The following is a 12,705-nucleotide window of genomic DNA, read 5'->3' as shown; positions in this document are numbered from 1 at the left end:
CAGGTTGTTCGATTATTTTGTTGTTGTCTTGCACTTATCTTCTATCACCGAATGCTTCGTCGCTCTCAGCACACTACACCAGCAGAGTCAAGCCGAGTTGAGTCGGACCAATGCACTGTGCACAGAGTCTCTGCGCCTCGATTTGCACGCATGAGATTTTGGGTGTTTGAGAGGCCCTGTTGTAATATATGAGAAAAGATACTTAAAAATATATTGGTTTAGACAATAGGTTATTATATAATAGACTTGGCACATTGACTTCAAATATTTGGAAAGGTTATGTTGCTTAGTAGAATTCCATTCTGAAATGGAAGTGAGATTTTATTGGCCAACTCTCATGGATGTTATCAACTCATTGACATTATTTAGCAAATTGATTTGCTTGCTTAAATCAGTAGATTTTCAGTCAGAGTGGCATTTAGTTTTAAATTTCTATTGTTCATTGGAGTGTAGTTTAACAATTGCTATAATAGTGGAATTTGAAAACTCATCAGTTAAGTGCATACATGAGCTGAAGAAAATTATAATAATTTCCACTCGTAAATGTTATCTAGTTTGTCTATTCATTTTTATAATTACATATATATAGTCTGAAAATGCATGTAGACCTATTCCACTGTTTCAACTTTACTGATAATTTACATACATACATACATACATACATTATCATTATAGACTGTTATGCCTTTCAGCGTTCAGTCTGCAAGCCTCCGAGAATTTACTAAACGTCGCCACAATCCTCGATTTGCAACTAGTGTTGGGGCCTCATTTAGTTCTATACCTCTTATCTTTAAATCATTAGTAACCGAGTCTAATCATCGTCCTCTTGGTCTCCCTCTACTTCTCTTACCCTCCATAGCAGAGTCCATTAGTCTCCTAGGTAATCTATCTGTCCACCCAGCTTTTGCTCCCGTAAAGCAAAGTTGGTCTGAAAACAGACCAATGTAAAGATAGTTTCGTCTGGGAGCTGACTTCCTTCGTACAGAATACTGCTGATCCATCTGCGAGCTCACTGCAATTAGCTTTACTACACCTTGATTCAATCTCACTTACTAAATTACCATCCTGGGAGAACACACAACCTAAATACTTGAAATTATCGACCTGTTCTAGCTTTGTATCACCAATCTGACGTTCAATTCTGTTGAATTTCTTACCTGTAAGGTAAGGGTTATTATGCCCGAAGGCAGGTCTTAACCTCCGTTGAGGTGTTCCTGAGCCAGAGTTTACGTGCAGTAGGGTGGCCAGTTCCTTTCCCCTCGTCCATTCCCTTACCGCCACCAACAGCGCGTGGCAACCCATCCAATCCACGCCCAATGTTGCTTAACTTCGGAGATCTCACGGGATCCGGTGTTTCAACACGGCTACAGCCGTTGGCCATTTCTTACCTACTGACATCAATTTAGTCTTCGAGAGGCTAATCTTTATACCATACTCATTGCACCTCTTTTCAAGTTCCAGGATATTAGACTGCAGGCTTTCGGCACAATCTGCCATTAAGACCAAGTCATCAGCATAGGCCAGACTGCTTACTACATTTCCACCTAACTGAATCCCTCCCTGCCATTTTATATCTTTCAGCAGATGATCCATGTAAACTACGAACAGTAAAGGTGAAAGTTGACCGCCTTGTCTAACCCCTGTAAGTACCCGGAACCAAGAACTCATTCTATCATCGATTCTCACTGAAGCCCAATTGTCAACATAAATGCCTTTGATTGATTTTAATAATCTACCTTTAATTCCATAGTTCCCCAGTATAGCGAACATCTTTTCTCTCGGTACACTGTCATATGCTTTCTCTAGATCTACAAAGGATACACAAAACTGCCTATTCCTCTCATAGCATTTTTCAATCACCTGGCACATACTGAAAATCTGATCCTGACAGCCTGTCTGTGGTCTGAAACCACACTGGTTTTCATCCAACTTCCTCTCAACGACTGATCGCACCCTCCCTTCCAAGATGCCAGTGAATACTTTGCCTGGTATACTAATCAATGAGATACATCGATGGTTGTTGCAATACTTCCTGTTCCCTTGCTTATAGAAAGGTGCAATTCCTGCTTTTGTCCAATCTGAAGGTACCTTACCAACACTCCATGCTAATTTTACTACTCTATGAAGCCATTTCATCCCTGCCTTCCCACTATACTTCACAATTTCAGGTCTAATTTCATCTATTCCTGCTGCCTTATGACAATGGAGTTTTTTTTTACCATCCTTTCCACTTCCTCGAGCATAATTTCACCAACATCATTTTCCTCCTCCCCATGAGCTTGTCTGTTTGCAACACCACCAGGATGATTTCCTTTTACATTGAGATGATATTCAAAATATATCCTCCACCTCTCCAGTGATTATCTGGGATCTATTATGAGTTCACCTGAATTACTCAAAACACTGTTCATTTCCTTTTTCCCTCCCTTCCTAAGATTCTTTATTACTGCCCAGAAAGGTTTCCCTGCTGCTTGACCTAGCCTTTGCAGGTTATTACCAAAATCTTCCCACGACTTCTTTTTGGATTCAACAACGATTTGTTTCGCTCTGTTTCTTTCATCTACGTACAAATCCCTGTCTGCCTTGGCCCTTGTTTAGAGCCATTTCTGATAAGCCTTCTTTTTATGTTTACAGGCTGCTCTTATTCATCATTCCACCAAGATGTTCGCCTTTTCCCATCTTTACACACAATTGTTCCTAGGCATTCCCTTGCCCGTTTCTACTACAGCATCCCTGTATGCCACCCATTCACTTTCTACATCCTGAACCTGCTTACTGTCTACTGTTCGAAACTTCTCACTAATCATATCCATGTACTTCTGTCTAATTTCCTCATCCTGGAGATTTTCTACCCTTATTCGTTTGCAGACAGATTTCACTTTCTCTACCGTAGGCCTAGAGATACTTAGTTCACTGCAGATCAGTTAGTGGTGTGTATCATCGAAAAATCCGCGAAAAACATTCCTAACAGATTTCCTGAATTCGAAGTCGGTTAAGATATAGTCTATTATGGATCTGGTACCCCTAGCCTCCCATGTGTAGCGGTGAATAGCCTTATGCTTGAAGAATGTATTCGTAACAGCTAAACCCGTACCAGCACAGAAGTCCAGCAAACGCTTCCCATTCCCATTAGCTTCCATATCTTCCCCACATTTACCAATCACTCTTTCGTATCCTTCAGTTCTATTCCCAACTCTCGCATTGAAATCGCCCATTAGCACTATTCTATCCTTGCTGTTGACCCTGACTACGATGTCACTCAATGCTTCATAAAACTTGTCAACTTCATCCTCATCTGCACCCTCACGTGGTGAGTACATGGACACAATTCTTGTCCTAATTCCTCCAACCGCCAAATCTACCCACATCATTCGCTTATTTATGTTCCTAACAGAAACTATGTTGCGTGCAATGGTATTCCTGATAAAGAGCCCTACACCAGACTCTGCCCTTCCCTTTCTAACACCCGTCAAGTACACTTTATAATCTATCTCTTCCTCGTTATCTCCCCTTACCCGAATATCACTTACTCCTAGCACATCCAGATGCATCCTCTTTGCTCACTCAGCCAGTTTTACTTTCTTTCTTCCATAAGCCACATTAATATTGATAGCTCCCCATCGAATTCCATTTCGTTCGCAAAGTTGTTTCCAAGGAGTCCCTTGCCTGTCAAATGGGAGTGGGACTCCATTACTCCCATAGGTTCGAGGCTTGCTTAAAATGTTCTGAGCTCAGTAATTTAATGAATATTTTACTGCTATGCTTAGTTGTCATGTTACAACAAACGCTCTACTTTTAGAAACCATAACTTGCTGTGCTGTAAATTAAACTTGTCCTCCCTTCGACAACCCCTCACCCATGAGCTTGCCACATCTTTGTCCAGTGGAAATCTAAATATCGTATATTGAATCCTTTTGTTTTCTTGGAGTGGTTGTTGGAACTGTACATAGCGCAACCTGGCATTGCATTATATGTTCCTTTTACAGAGATTAAGAAATAATTCACCCTAGCAATGCACACAACTAACAACATAAACATATTTCAATCGACTGCAAATTAATCGTGCATTTCTCCCGCCTCACCCAAACTCCCAGATGCTCCCAGTGTGATGCCATGCACAAGACGGAACACAATTGAGTCAATGATCCGCCTCACCATTATACTTACACCACGTACTGTAACTTGCAGCTTATACCATCATATCATGTGATCTCTTAAGTTAATGTAAGAAAGCAGGCTAATTTCTTGAATATGTAGCTGGACAACATTTCCTCTCTGTAATAAATATGAACAAATTAGAAAAATGGACTTAGGCTACATGATATTAATATTTTTTTAAAAATTGCGTTAATTGCCTTTCTTTTGTTTTTTCTCTACATAATGATTATTGGAACAAAAAAAATAACTTACCAAAGTAGTTGAGATTTCAGACTGCTGGAAAAAGAAGCTTTACCTTCTAAAAGGATTACAGTAGCCTTTGATAAATGTGTGAAATGTTTGAAAAGCTGCATTTATGATCAGAATATAAATCAATATTTGATGTAAAGTTTTCATCTCCTGTAACTGATAATTTTAGATCTGCGTAAAGAAGCTGTATAATACTGAAGGATCTTCTTAAAGTCAGCAGATCAGTTTACCACTTTTCAAGAAAGCTTAAGGTTTCTCATAGTATCCAAGCTGTAAATTGCTAAATTTATGAATGTGCTAGTGTAACCAGCATAGTAGATTGTGTTGAACTTGTAATTATAAAGCGTATCTAACTTGCCGCGTATGAGTTATCTTCCAAATTATTGATGAGTTAGATTTCTGCGCACACATTGTTTGTGAGAATTGCCTTCTTCTTCTTCTTCTTCTTCTTCTTCTTCTTCTTCTTCTTCTTCTTCTTCTTCTTCTTCTTCTTCTTCTTCTTCTTCTACTACTTCTACTTCTTCTTCTTCTTCAATGAGCTGATTTGCTTCTGTCATCTGATTACAAGATGTTAGAATCATTCAGTGTTGATGGTTTTCACTTTACAAAGGAAACAATTAAATGTATCCTCCTTATTCAGTACAAAACATAATTCCATCATTAGATAGAGCAATAAAATAGACTATTAACTGTGAGAAGGCCAGGCCAGTTCGAGAGGACAACCACCTTTTAAGTACCATAAGTTTGTTTTCTTCACACCCATTTTACACTTTTTACTTTTCAGCCCAAGTTTCTCACACAACCTCGTTTTGTCCATTACAGATTGGAACTTCATTGACGGTTTCCACTACGGTCACTTTACAGTTTACCACGCACCTGTTACTTCTCTAACACAGCTTCTCAGTTTTGTCGCTGCTCTCCCAACCATTTAAAATAAGACAAACACACCTAGCCAACATTGGAAATAATCTTCGAGAACGGGACCGCTTAATTGAGAAGAAATTGAGAATGCTGTTATTCTAAAGTTTTCAATTGATCGGCATTTTTCCATCACTTATCACATACATTTCACCTGGCACGTTGTCTCTTCTCAAACTTGGTTTCTCAAGCTTTTTCGCTCCCCTCCTAGCCATTCGTGGAACGGTGTTTCTACAAAGGCAGACTGTCAGCCTAAATTTTCAACATAGTGATTTCGTCCTGTTTTTTGAATTGTTATTAAAAAAATTTAATCTAAGAGGTCTGCATCCTCACTATTAACACTTTCTGTTTCGTTTCTGTCGGTATCTTTTATTTTATTTTATTTTATTTTCTTCTTGGGTGTAGCACATTTTTTGTATTCAATTACATTTTATATTAACCATTTTTTCACTGAATTTGTCTTAGCGAGTTATTTATTGCTCCATCTAATGATGTGATTATTGTATATTGTTATTGTTTTATTTCCGTCTGTCTCTTTTGTTTTTCATTTGTTCTTTCATTATGTTTTAGCATACTTTTAGCTTGTATTATGTAGATTACTCCCCCCCTCCTTATTTCACTGAAGATGGCTCAAACGAGTCCAAACATGTTTGAATATTATTGCTCCATCTGATGATGGAATTATGTGGAGTGGTCCTTCCAGTCATCAGGTTTTGGGTCGATCTCTTACACACTATCCTCAAGGGTTCCCAAATAGAAGTTTCTTTGGTACTTCGGATTCCTCCATCCTTACCACATGTCCAGCTCACCTCAGCCTACCTGATTTGATGAATCTTGTTACTGATGTGTCAGAATAGATGAGTAGAGTTCTGCATTATATCGCATTCTGCATCAGTCAGTGTCACACACTGGACCAACTATCATTCTCAGGACCTTCATCACAAATGTGTACAGCTACTGTATGTTTTATTTTTGTTAAAAGGCCATGTTCCCGAGGCGTGTGCGAGGAGTGACCTTACGATGATTTTATAGGTTGTCAGTTTAACTGAGGGTTCTTCTGAAATACACTGCCCCATTCCTTTGGTTGAATAACTTAAAAGCACTGTTAGCTGATTTAAAGAAACTTCTTGAATCAGGTTGCCTCTTCATCAGTTCCATATATTCAGTTTCCACCTTCATTCATTCTCATTTCTTGGTTATGCACAGCCTTCTACAGTTTTCTCTTCTCATGACAATTCTCCTTTAGGCTTCTTGTGCAATTGTTCTGTTAAATCCTTTGATACATCCTATTTTGTTCTTCAGTAACCTGTAAACCAAGGGATTTTGCTCATCACTTTTTCAGTCGCCAGATTTTTTTTTTACTATCAACAGCAGCTCTTATTACCAATCATTTTTCCTCATTGCTATCATTTTCAAATTTGTGTATCTGTTGAAGAGCCTTCGTGACTTCTTGGCAGTATAATTTAGCAGTCTCTGGTGAATTCAGAAATGTTGTATGACATAATCGTGTAGAGATCTGTTTTGATTTCCATGCGATTGAAACTCAAGCTCAGATCTTAGTCATTGCAAGAAGTGATGAGAGTCTGCATTAGCACCTCACAGGGTTTGATTAATGTTTACCATTTATCAGAACATGATCAGTTTGATTGACAGTTCTTCGATCAGTTAACTTACTATGACAGTGATGCCATTCTTTGGACTGTTATAATGCTTTCTCAAGGAAATCATAAAATTTATCTTTCAGTACTTCTGCAGATTCGTCAGTGGGAGCATGGGCATTATACTGTAATTAATACTCATGAGTGTTGACACACTTGGGGTGATAGGTGGTTCTTATAAACCAAATTCATGTTCTCGTCACAGCTGAAAAATGTAATGTCTTCCTTCCTTTTCTTAAGTTTATTATGTTGATCCAGCAACTTCCTTAAGGATTGGAAATATACCGAGATCTCTCATTTCACATTACAGTTTAGAGGTCTTCATAGTTCATTTCTTATCCCTTGCTCTTTGTACAGAATTTGTGCTAGATCATCATAGTTTGATCAGACCAGCATTTTCTCCTTGAAGTTTTGTAACTTGGTTGTTAGCCTCGCACCAAACCCACTAAACTGGAGGGCCAGGGTATCACTTGTAGTCTAGATAATGACCTTTAACCTGTCAGGCTCGGGAAGCTCTACCAGTAGGTACACTACTGCCAGCATAGTTCAAAGGATCATTTGACCATGCAAGCCCACCCTGGCAAAATGAGGTTACCATCAGGGGAATTTGAAATGTTGGTATTCTGTATATTAGGTGCATAGAACAACAGCATGGTCCAAACCAGGAAAAAAGTTAACAGTAATTTAACAGTCCATAAAAAGAAAAGCTTCACATAATAGTGCGTAGTACATTTGAAGGCTTAACATTCTAAAGGGACTAACTTCCATTCTTGCCAGAATTTGGATAATATTTCCTATAGGATCTCCAGTATGTTCATATGACATCTTTAACACATTGAGTGCCAAGTGACTGCATTTCAGTACGTGAGAGCACTAAATTTCTTGAATATTAGGTCCCTGTGTGGGGTTGTATGTTTTATCGAAATAGAGAAATGTACAAAACTATTTCGGTGTGCAATAAGTGTGTGTTTCAAAACTGTATAAGGCCTCTTTCTGCCATCTATTTCGGTGCGCAATAAGTGTGTGTTTCAAAACTGTATAAGGCCTCTTTCTGCCATCTGTTGGCCATCTAATTACATAATCCACCTTTCATTGTCAATTCCTGTTCTGGTGCGACCCCATACGGCTACGTCAGCTGACAAAGTCACTGTCTATCTTGTGGATTGCTTGTGTAAGAGTACTGTGCTGTTAGTTTTCTTTTGTGTGAGTTAATTTGTTCATTACTGTCTTTAAATCATTATGAGTAAATCGAGCAGTAAGCGATTGAGTGTACCGAGCAAGTTGGCCGTGCGGTTAGGGGCGCGCAGCTGTGAGCTTGCATCTGGGAGGTAGTGTGTTTGAACCCCACTGTCGGCAGCCCTGAAGATGGTTTTCCGTGGTTTCCTATTTTCACACCAGGTGAATGCTGGGGCTGTACCTTAATGAAGACCATGACCGCTTCCTTCCCACTCCTACGTGTCGGTGTGACATAAAGCAAATTTAAAAAAAAGACTGAGTGCAGGTAGTCTGGATGATATATTGATGAAGTCTACAATGATAACATTGACGAAGAATGTAGTTGCAGTGATTTTGAACCAAGTACAGGTGATGAGGTTGTAGAAAGTAGAAACATTTCAGAAAGTGTTGAAAGTGAGCCTCAAAGTGAAAATGATGGTAGGGTTTCGATACAGGGAACATTTGGGAATAATAATAATAATAATAATAATAATAATAATAATAATAATAATAATAATAATAACAACCATAACAGCTAGATAACTTGCAGTGGCGCTCAGCGTGGAGTTCCTTTTCAAGGGGCAGAGGCACAGGGATGGATATTCATTCCGATACCTCACCTTATGGCATTTATTGTTTGTTACAGATAAAGTAATAAATTTAGTGGTAAAGGAAGCAAACAAGTTTTAATGACTAAGCATTGATCGAGCCAGCTTAATGAATAGGTGGATACATCGCTTGTGGATTGGTCTCGTCCAAGTTCTATTCTTTCCACGTTACTGAAGTGATAAGTCTCTTTTCTATACAAAAGTTGCTTATAGTGTTATGATCAGAAACGGGTTTGTTACTCTTAAGATTCTGGCACTTTGCCAACAAAATGGATTGGCAAACGTCACAAAATACAGCCCCTTATGAACACGATTGAAAACCGATTTCAGAAAGTGAAGACTCAGGCTGTAATATGGCCTTAGATGAATCTATGGTTCCCTGACAAGGGAGATTATCGTGCAAGCAGTATCTCCCATGGAAAGCCCACAAATACGGCATTAAAAATAACACCTCAGGTGTAGCATGCTCATATTATGAACAAGCTAACAAGTCTCTCATAATCAACTACATAAATAATGCGTCCCTTCAAAGGCAAAGGTAAGTATTGCCGAGCGTCGGGATATTAACTATTGAATAAGTTCCGCCCCATATGGGGGCTTGTGTACGTGTACAATTTGTAATGTCCAATAATTCAATCAAATTTCAAATATAGATAATAAGTGAACCTTATATATCATAAATATACCCTCGTTTCAGCAATCATTTGCTTGGTTAAGCCTGTGAACGTTTTACCAGGGAGTAATTCAGTGCTATTAACTCATGGCACTAGACGCCAATCCCACAAATTTTAGTCTGGCACTCAGTGTGTTAAAGTCACTAGTAGGTACAAGATGGTAAATGAACTGGCTTCACAACTGTTTTGATTTGATATGTACTTCTTGATGTGCTGTTTCAGTACAATTTTGTTTCTGTACATATGTGGCATTCTGTGTGAGAGAGAGAAACCTGGTATCTCAGGTCAGTTGTAGTTCAAATCCCAGTTATTTTATGTTAGGTTTCTGAAATAAGCAGTTTTCGCTCCTATGATTTGGATTGGATGTGGGGCGGTGGGTTTAGTGGCTTCATGATCATGAGACAAAACAGTCTTATGAAACTCAGTCCATGAGTGAAATATGTTATATTAATTACTGGAGAAATAAGCCTCAAAATCCAACAAGATGTATCAATACCCACTATTTTGTGGCTATGTATGACAAATTTGTTTCTTTAATCATAACAAATTTGTAGACATTGATTAATTCATGAAAGACTGGAGCAAATAGAAAATGACAAAGCCCAAACAGATGTGTTTATTTATGGATATAGTAGGGTACATGTGCAGTTTCTAATTTATGGGAAGTTTTCTTGTCTGACTTATATCCAGGGCATTTTAGGCTCTTTTGTATATACATTTCTGTCTGTAGAGTGGTAATTTCTTTTATGATTGCATTCAGGATCTTAACAACTGGAACTGCAGCAGCAGCTGCCTGCAGGCTCTGGCTCTTTCTCCTCGTTCAGAGACTGCTGATTGCCGGGTGAGTTGAGGAGTTTCTGCTTGTATATAGCTTGTATATGTTTGTTCTGTAATGTTTGATATTCAATACGATAGCTACTGGTATTTAGGTAGAGGGACACTTCTATACTGTGGATTCACAGTAAATCACCACAGATGTAAGAAAGGAGGTATGTAATTAAGTAAAGTGGAGAAAACGTTAAGGGATATCAAGAAATGTCTTCAGTTTTGACTTTCCTGATATACAGCAGATGTTGGATATGGATCTGCAGATAAGTCATGGTCATCTCTGCCACAATTTATTTACCGGTAAGCATAGTTTTGGCATTAGAGGCCTTTCTGTTTTATGATAATGTGATTTAGTGTTTAGTGAAAATACTAATAATAATAGTAATTTCTCTAGTAGAAAATAAACCAATTTATAGCTTATTTCTGTAGTCGGGACCATTTCTTTTATGTAGCATTATGGGGTTAATGTGGACTGCGTGGATAAATGAAAAACACGGATAATCTAAAATACAAGTGTTCTTACCTGAAACTGCACATTTTATGTATTTAAATAACATGCTTCATATCACATTTGAAAGTCCACTGTATTACTTACAGTATGTGTAGCTCGCCAGAAACTGACAACTTATTTACAAAATTACATCTAAAAACACACTGTATTTTGTACGAGTTGCTTTCAGTTCACTTTTGGGAAATAATCATCAAATCTTTTTGGTTTCTGTATCTGTTCTTCATTCACATATTTTCTGATGACAGTTGTCATTTTCCTGAGAGTAAAAACATCTGTTTAACCAAACAAATTTTGTCCTGCATACTCTGGTAATAGATCAATGCATTCCCAAATCGTGTTTGATAGGTATTGCTATTTAACCATTCACAGATAGTTAAAACAACAGGTTTGTGTTTATCTGTCATCTTTTATGAAAATAATAATCATGCATGGCCTCTGGAGTCGATGATCTAGATATTAGGCCCCTTTATACAACAAACATCATTATTATCTAATAAAAATATAGACTTTTACAACATTACCTCTGTCGTACCCATTGTTCACTGGTTTATTAGCTTCCTCAGTAGATCAGTGGTGGTGTCTGACCCATGATCACAGATTCAATTCTAAATAACAAAAGAGAACACTAAACACTAAACCTGAAAGATTGCATTTCATTTTAGCAGAATTGCCTATAAAAATAAAATTATATTACTCCTACCTATGTAACTGTAGCTCTGCGATGTCTTCTGACATGGATGTAGAAGTAGACAGGAGTGAAATATACCAGAGCTCTGTTATCTATATAATTAAGTCAGAAGTATGAGATCAGGAAGTATACACAATGAGCAGCACATGCCCTGTTTATACATAGAATAATGTTGACTGAAGAAACATAACACATGGGTCTCAAAGGGGTCTTATCTTCACAGCCAGTTATCTTGTGATTTAATATACTGTAACTTGAAAAATACTGCAGATAAAAATATGGTGATTTTCCAATCCCATCATAGAACTGTTCTCCATATTGCCAGCTCACTATCCCTCTTGTTTTGCCATTAATCCGTCTGAGCAGTAATGATATTCTAATTTATGCTTCACTGCGAGGGGAAGGAGCCTTTCTAACTGTGGAGCACTGTGAATGCCTGATTGGTCAGTGCTCGGAGTAGTGCCAAGAACAAAACACGGCTTGACATCCATCATCAGTTTTTCAATGTAAATCAGACAAAATAAAGATAAATTGCGTTTTAAATTGAATATTCTAAATAAATATGTATAGATAAACAAATAAATAAAACATCAATCTTGTTTTACATTTCTACTGTTTTATCTGTACGTGAATTCCAGCCGTCTCCATTTCTTGGTCACCTTTGTGATGTCGCTGTCAAAAAAGGCCTCCTCATTGATTCTCCTCAGGGAAACAAGTATCTCATTTTCTGTTGATAAAAGAGTCAAGTTGCTGAGATGAATTTGTTCTTGTGTTGCTCGAAGGTATGATTTTATCCTTTCCATAGTTGAAAAACTTTTAACACTTGCAGTAGTAGAAGGGAAACTTAAAAAGAATGTAGCCAACTTCTTACACCAGTAGGGAGATTGTTCAGTTTCATGTAATTTCCAATGGCTTGTGCTGATTTTTAAGAAAATTCATCAAGGGAATATAACACTTTCTGTTCATTCTTTAAGGCCACTAAATCAAAATACGAACTATAGGGTTCTTTGAGTTCACAAAATATGTTAAGGAAGGTTATATTGTAATTATCAATATGCTTACAGTCCAATAGAGCCACAAATTTCAATTGCTTTTGTGACTCAAATCTTAATTTAGTTTGAGACATAACAGTGACGAGAATTATTACAGACTATGAATCTCATGTTAAATCCGTATTGATCGTTGAACTTCTTACAAA

At 37.8% G+C, this 12,705-nt stretch overlaps 1 protein-coding gene across 5 annotated transcripts in view; it reads left to right on the top strand.

The window, feature by feature from the left end:
- Cbl (E3 ubiquitin-protein ligase CBL) overlaps positions 1-12,705 on the top strand; it is a 468,900-nt gene that overhangs the window by 321,720 nt on the left and 134,475 nt on the right. For 4 of the 5 annotated variants that reach the window (XM_067136286.2, XM_067136285.2, XM_067136289.2 and 1 more), the window contains exon 7: positions 10,241-10,321. The exons of the other annotated variant lie outside the window; for it this stretch is intronic. In XM_067136286.2, the coding sequence (XP_066992387.2) occupies positions 10,241-10,321 (81 nt within the window). The remainder of the gene's footprint in view (positions 1-10,240; positions 10,322-12,705) is intronic. 5 annotated transcript variants of the gene reach the window in all.

The sequence above is a fragment of the Anabrus simplex genome, chromosome 1 (genome assembly GCF_040414725.1).
Source record: "Anabrus simplex isolate iqAnaSimp1 chromosome 1, ASM4041472v1, whole genome shotgun sequence".
Classification (NCBI taxonomy): domain Eukaryota; kingdom Metazoa; phylum Arthropoda; class Insecta; order Orthoptera; family Tettigoniidae; genus Anabrus; species Anabrus simplex.
The sequence above is the reverse complement of the archived record's forward strand: the minus strand, read 5'-3'. Positions and strand labels throughout refer to the sequence as shown.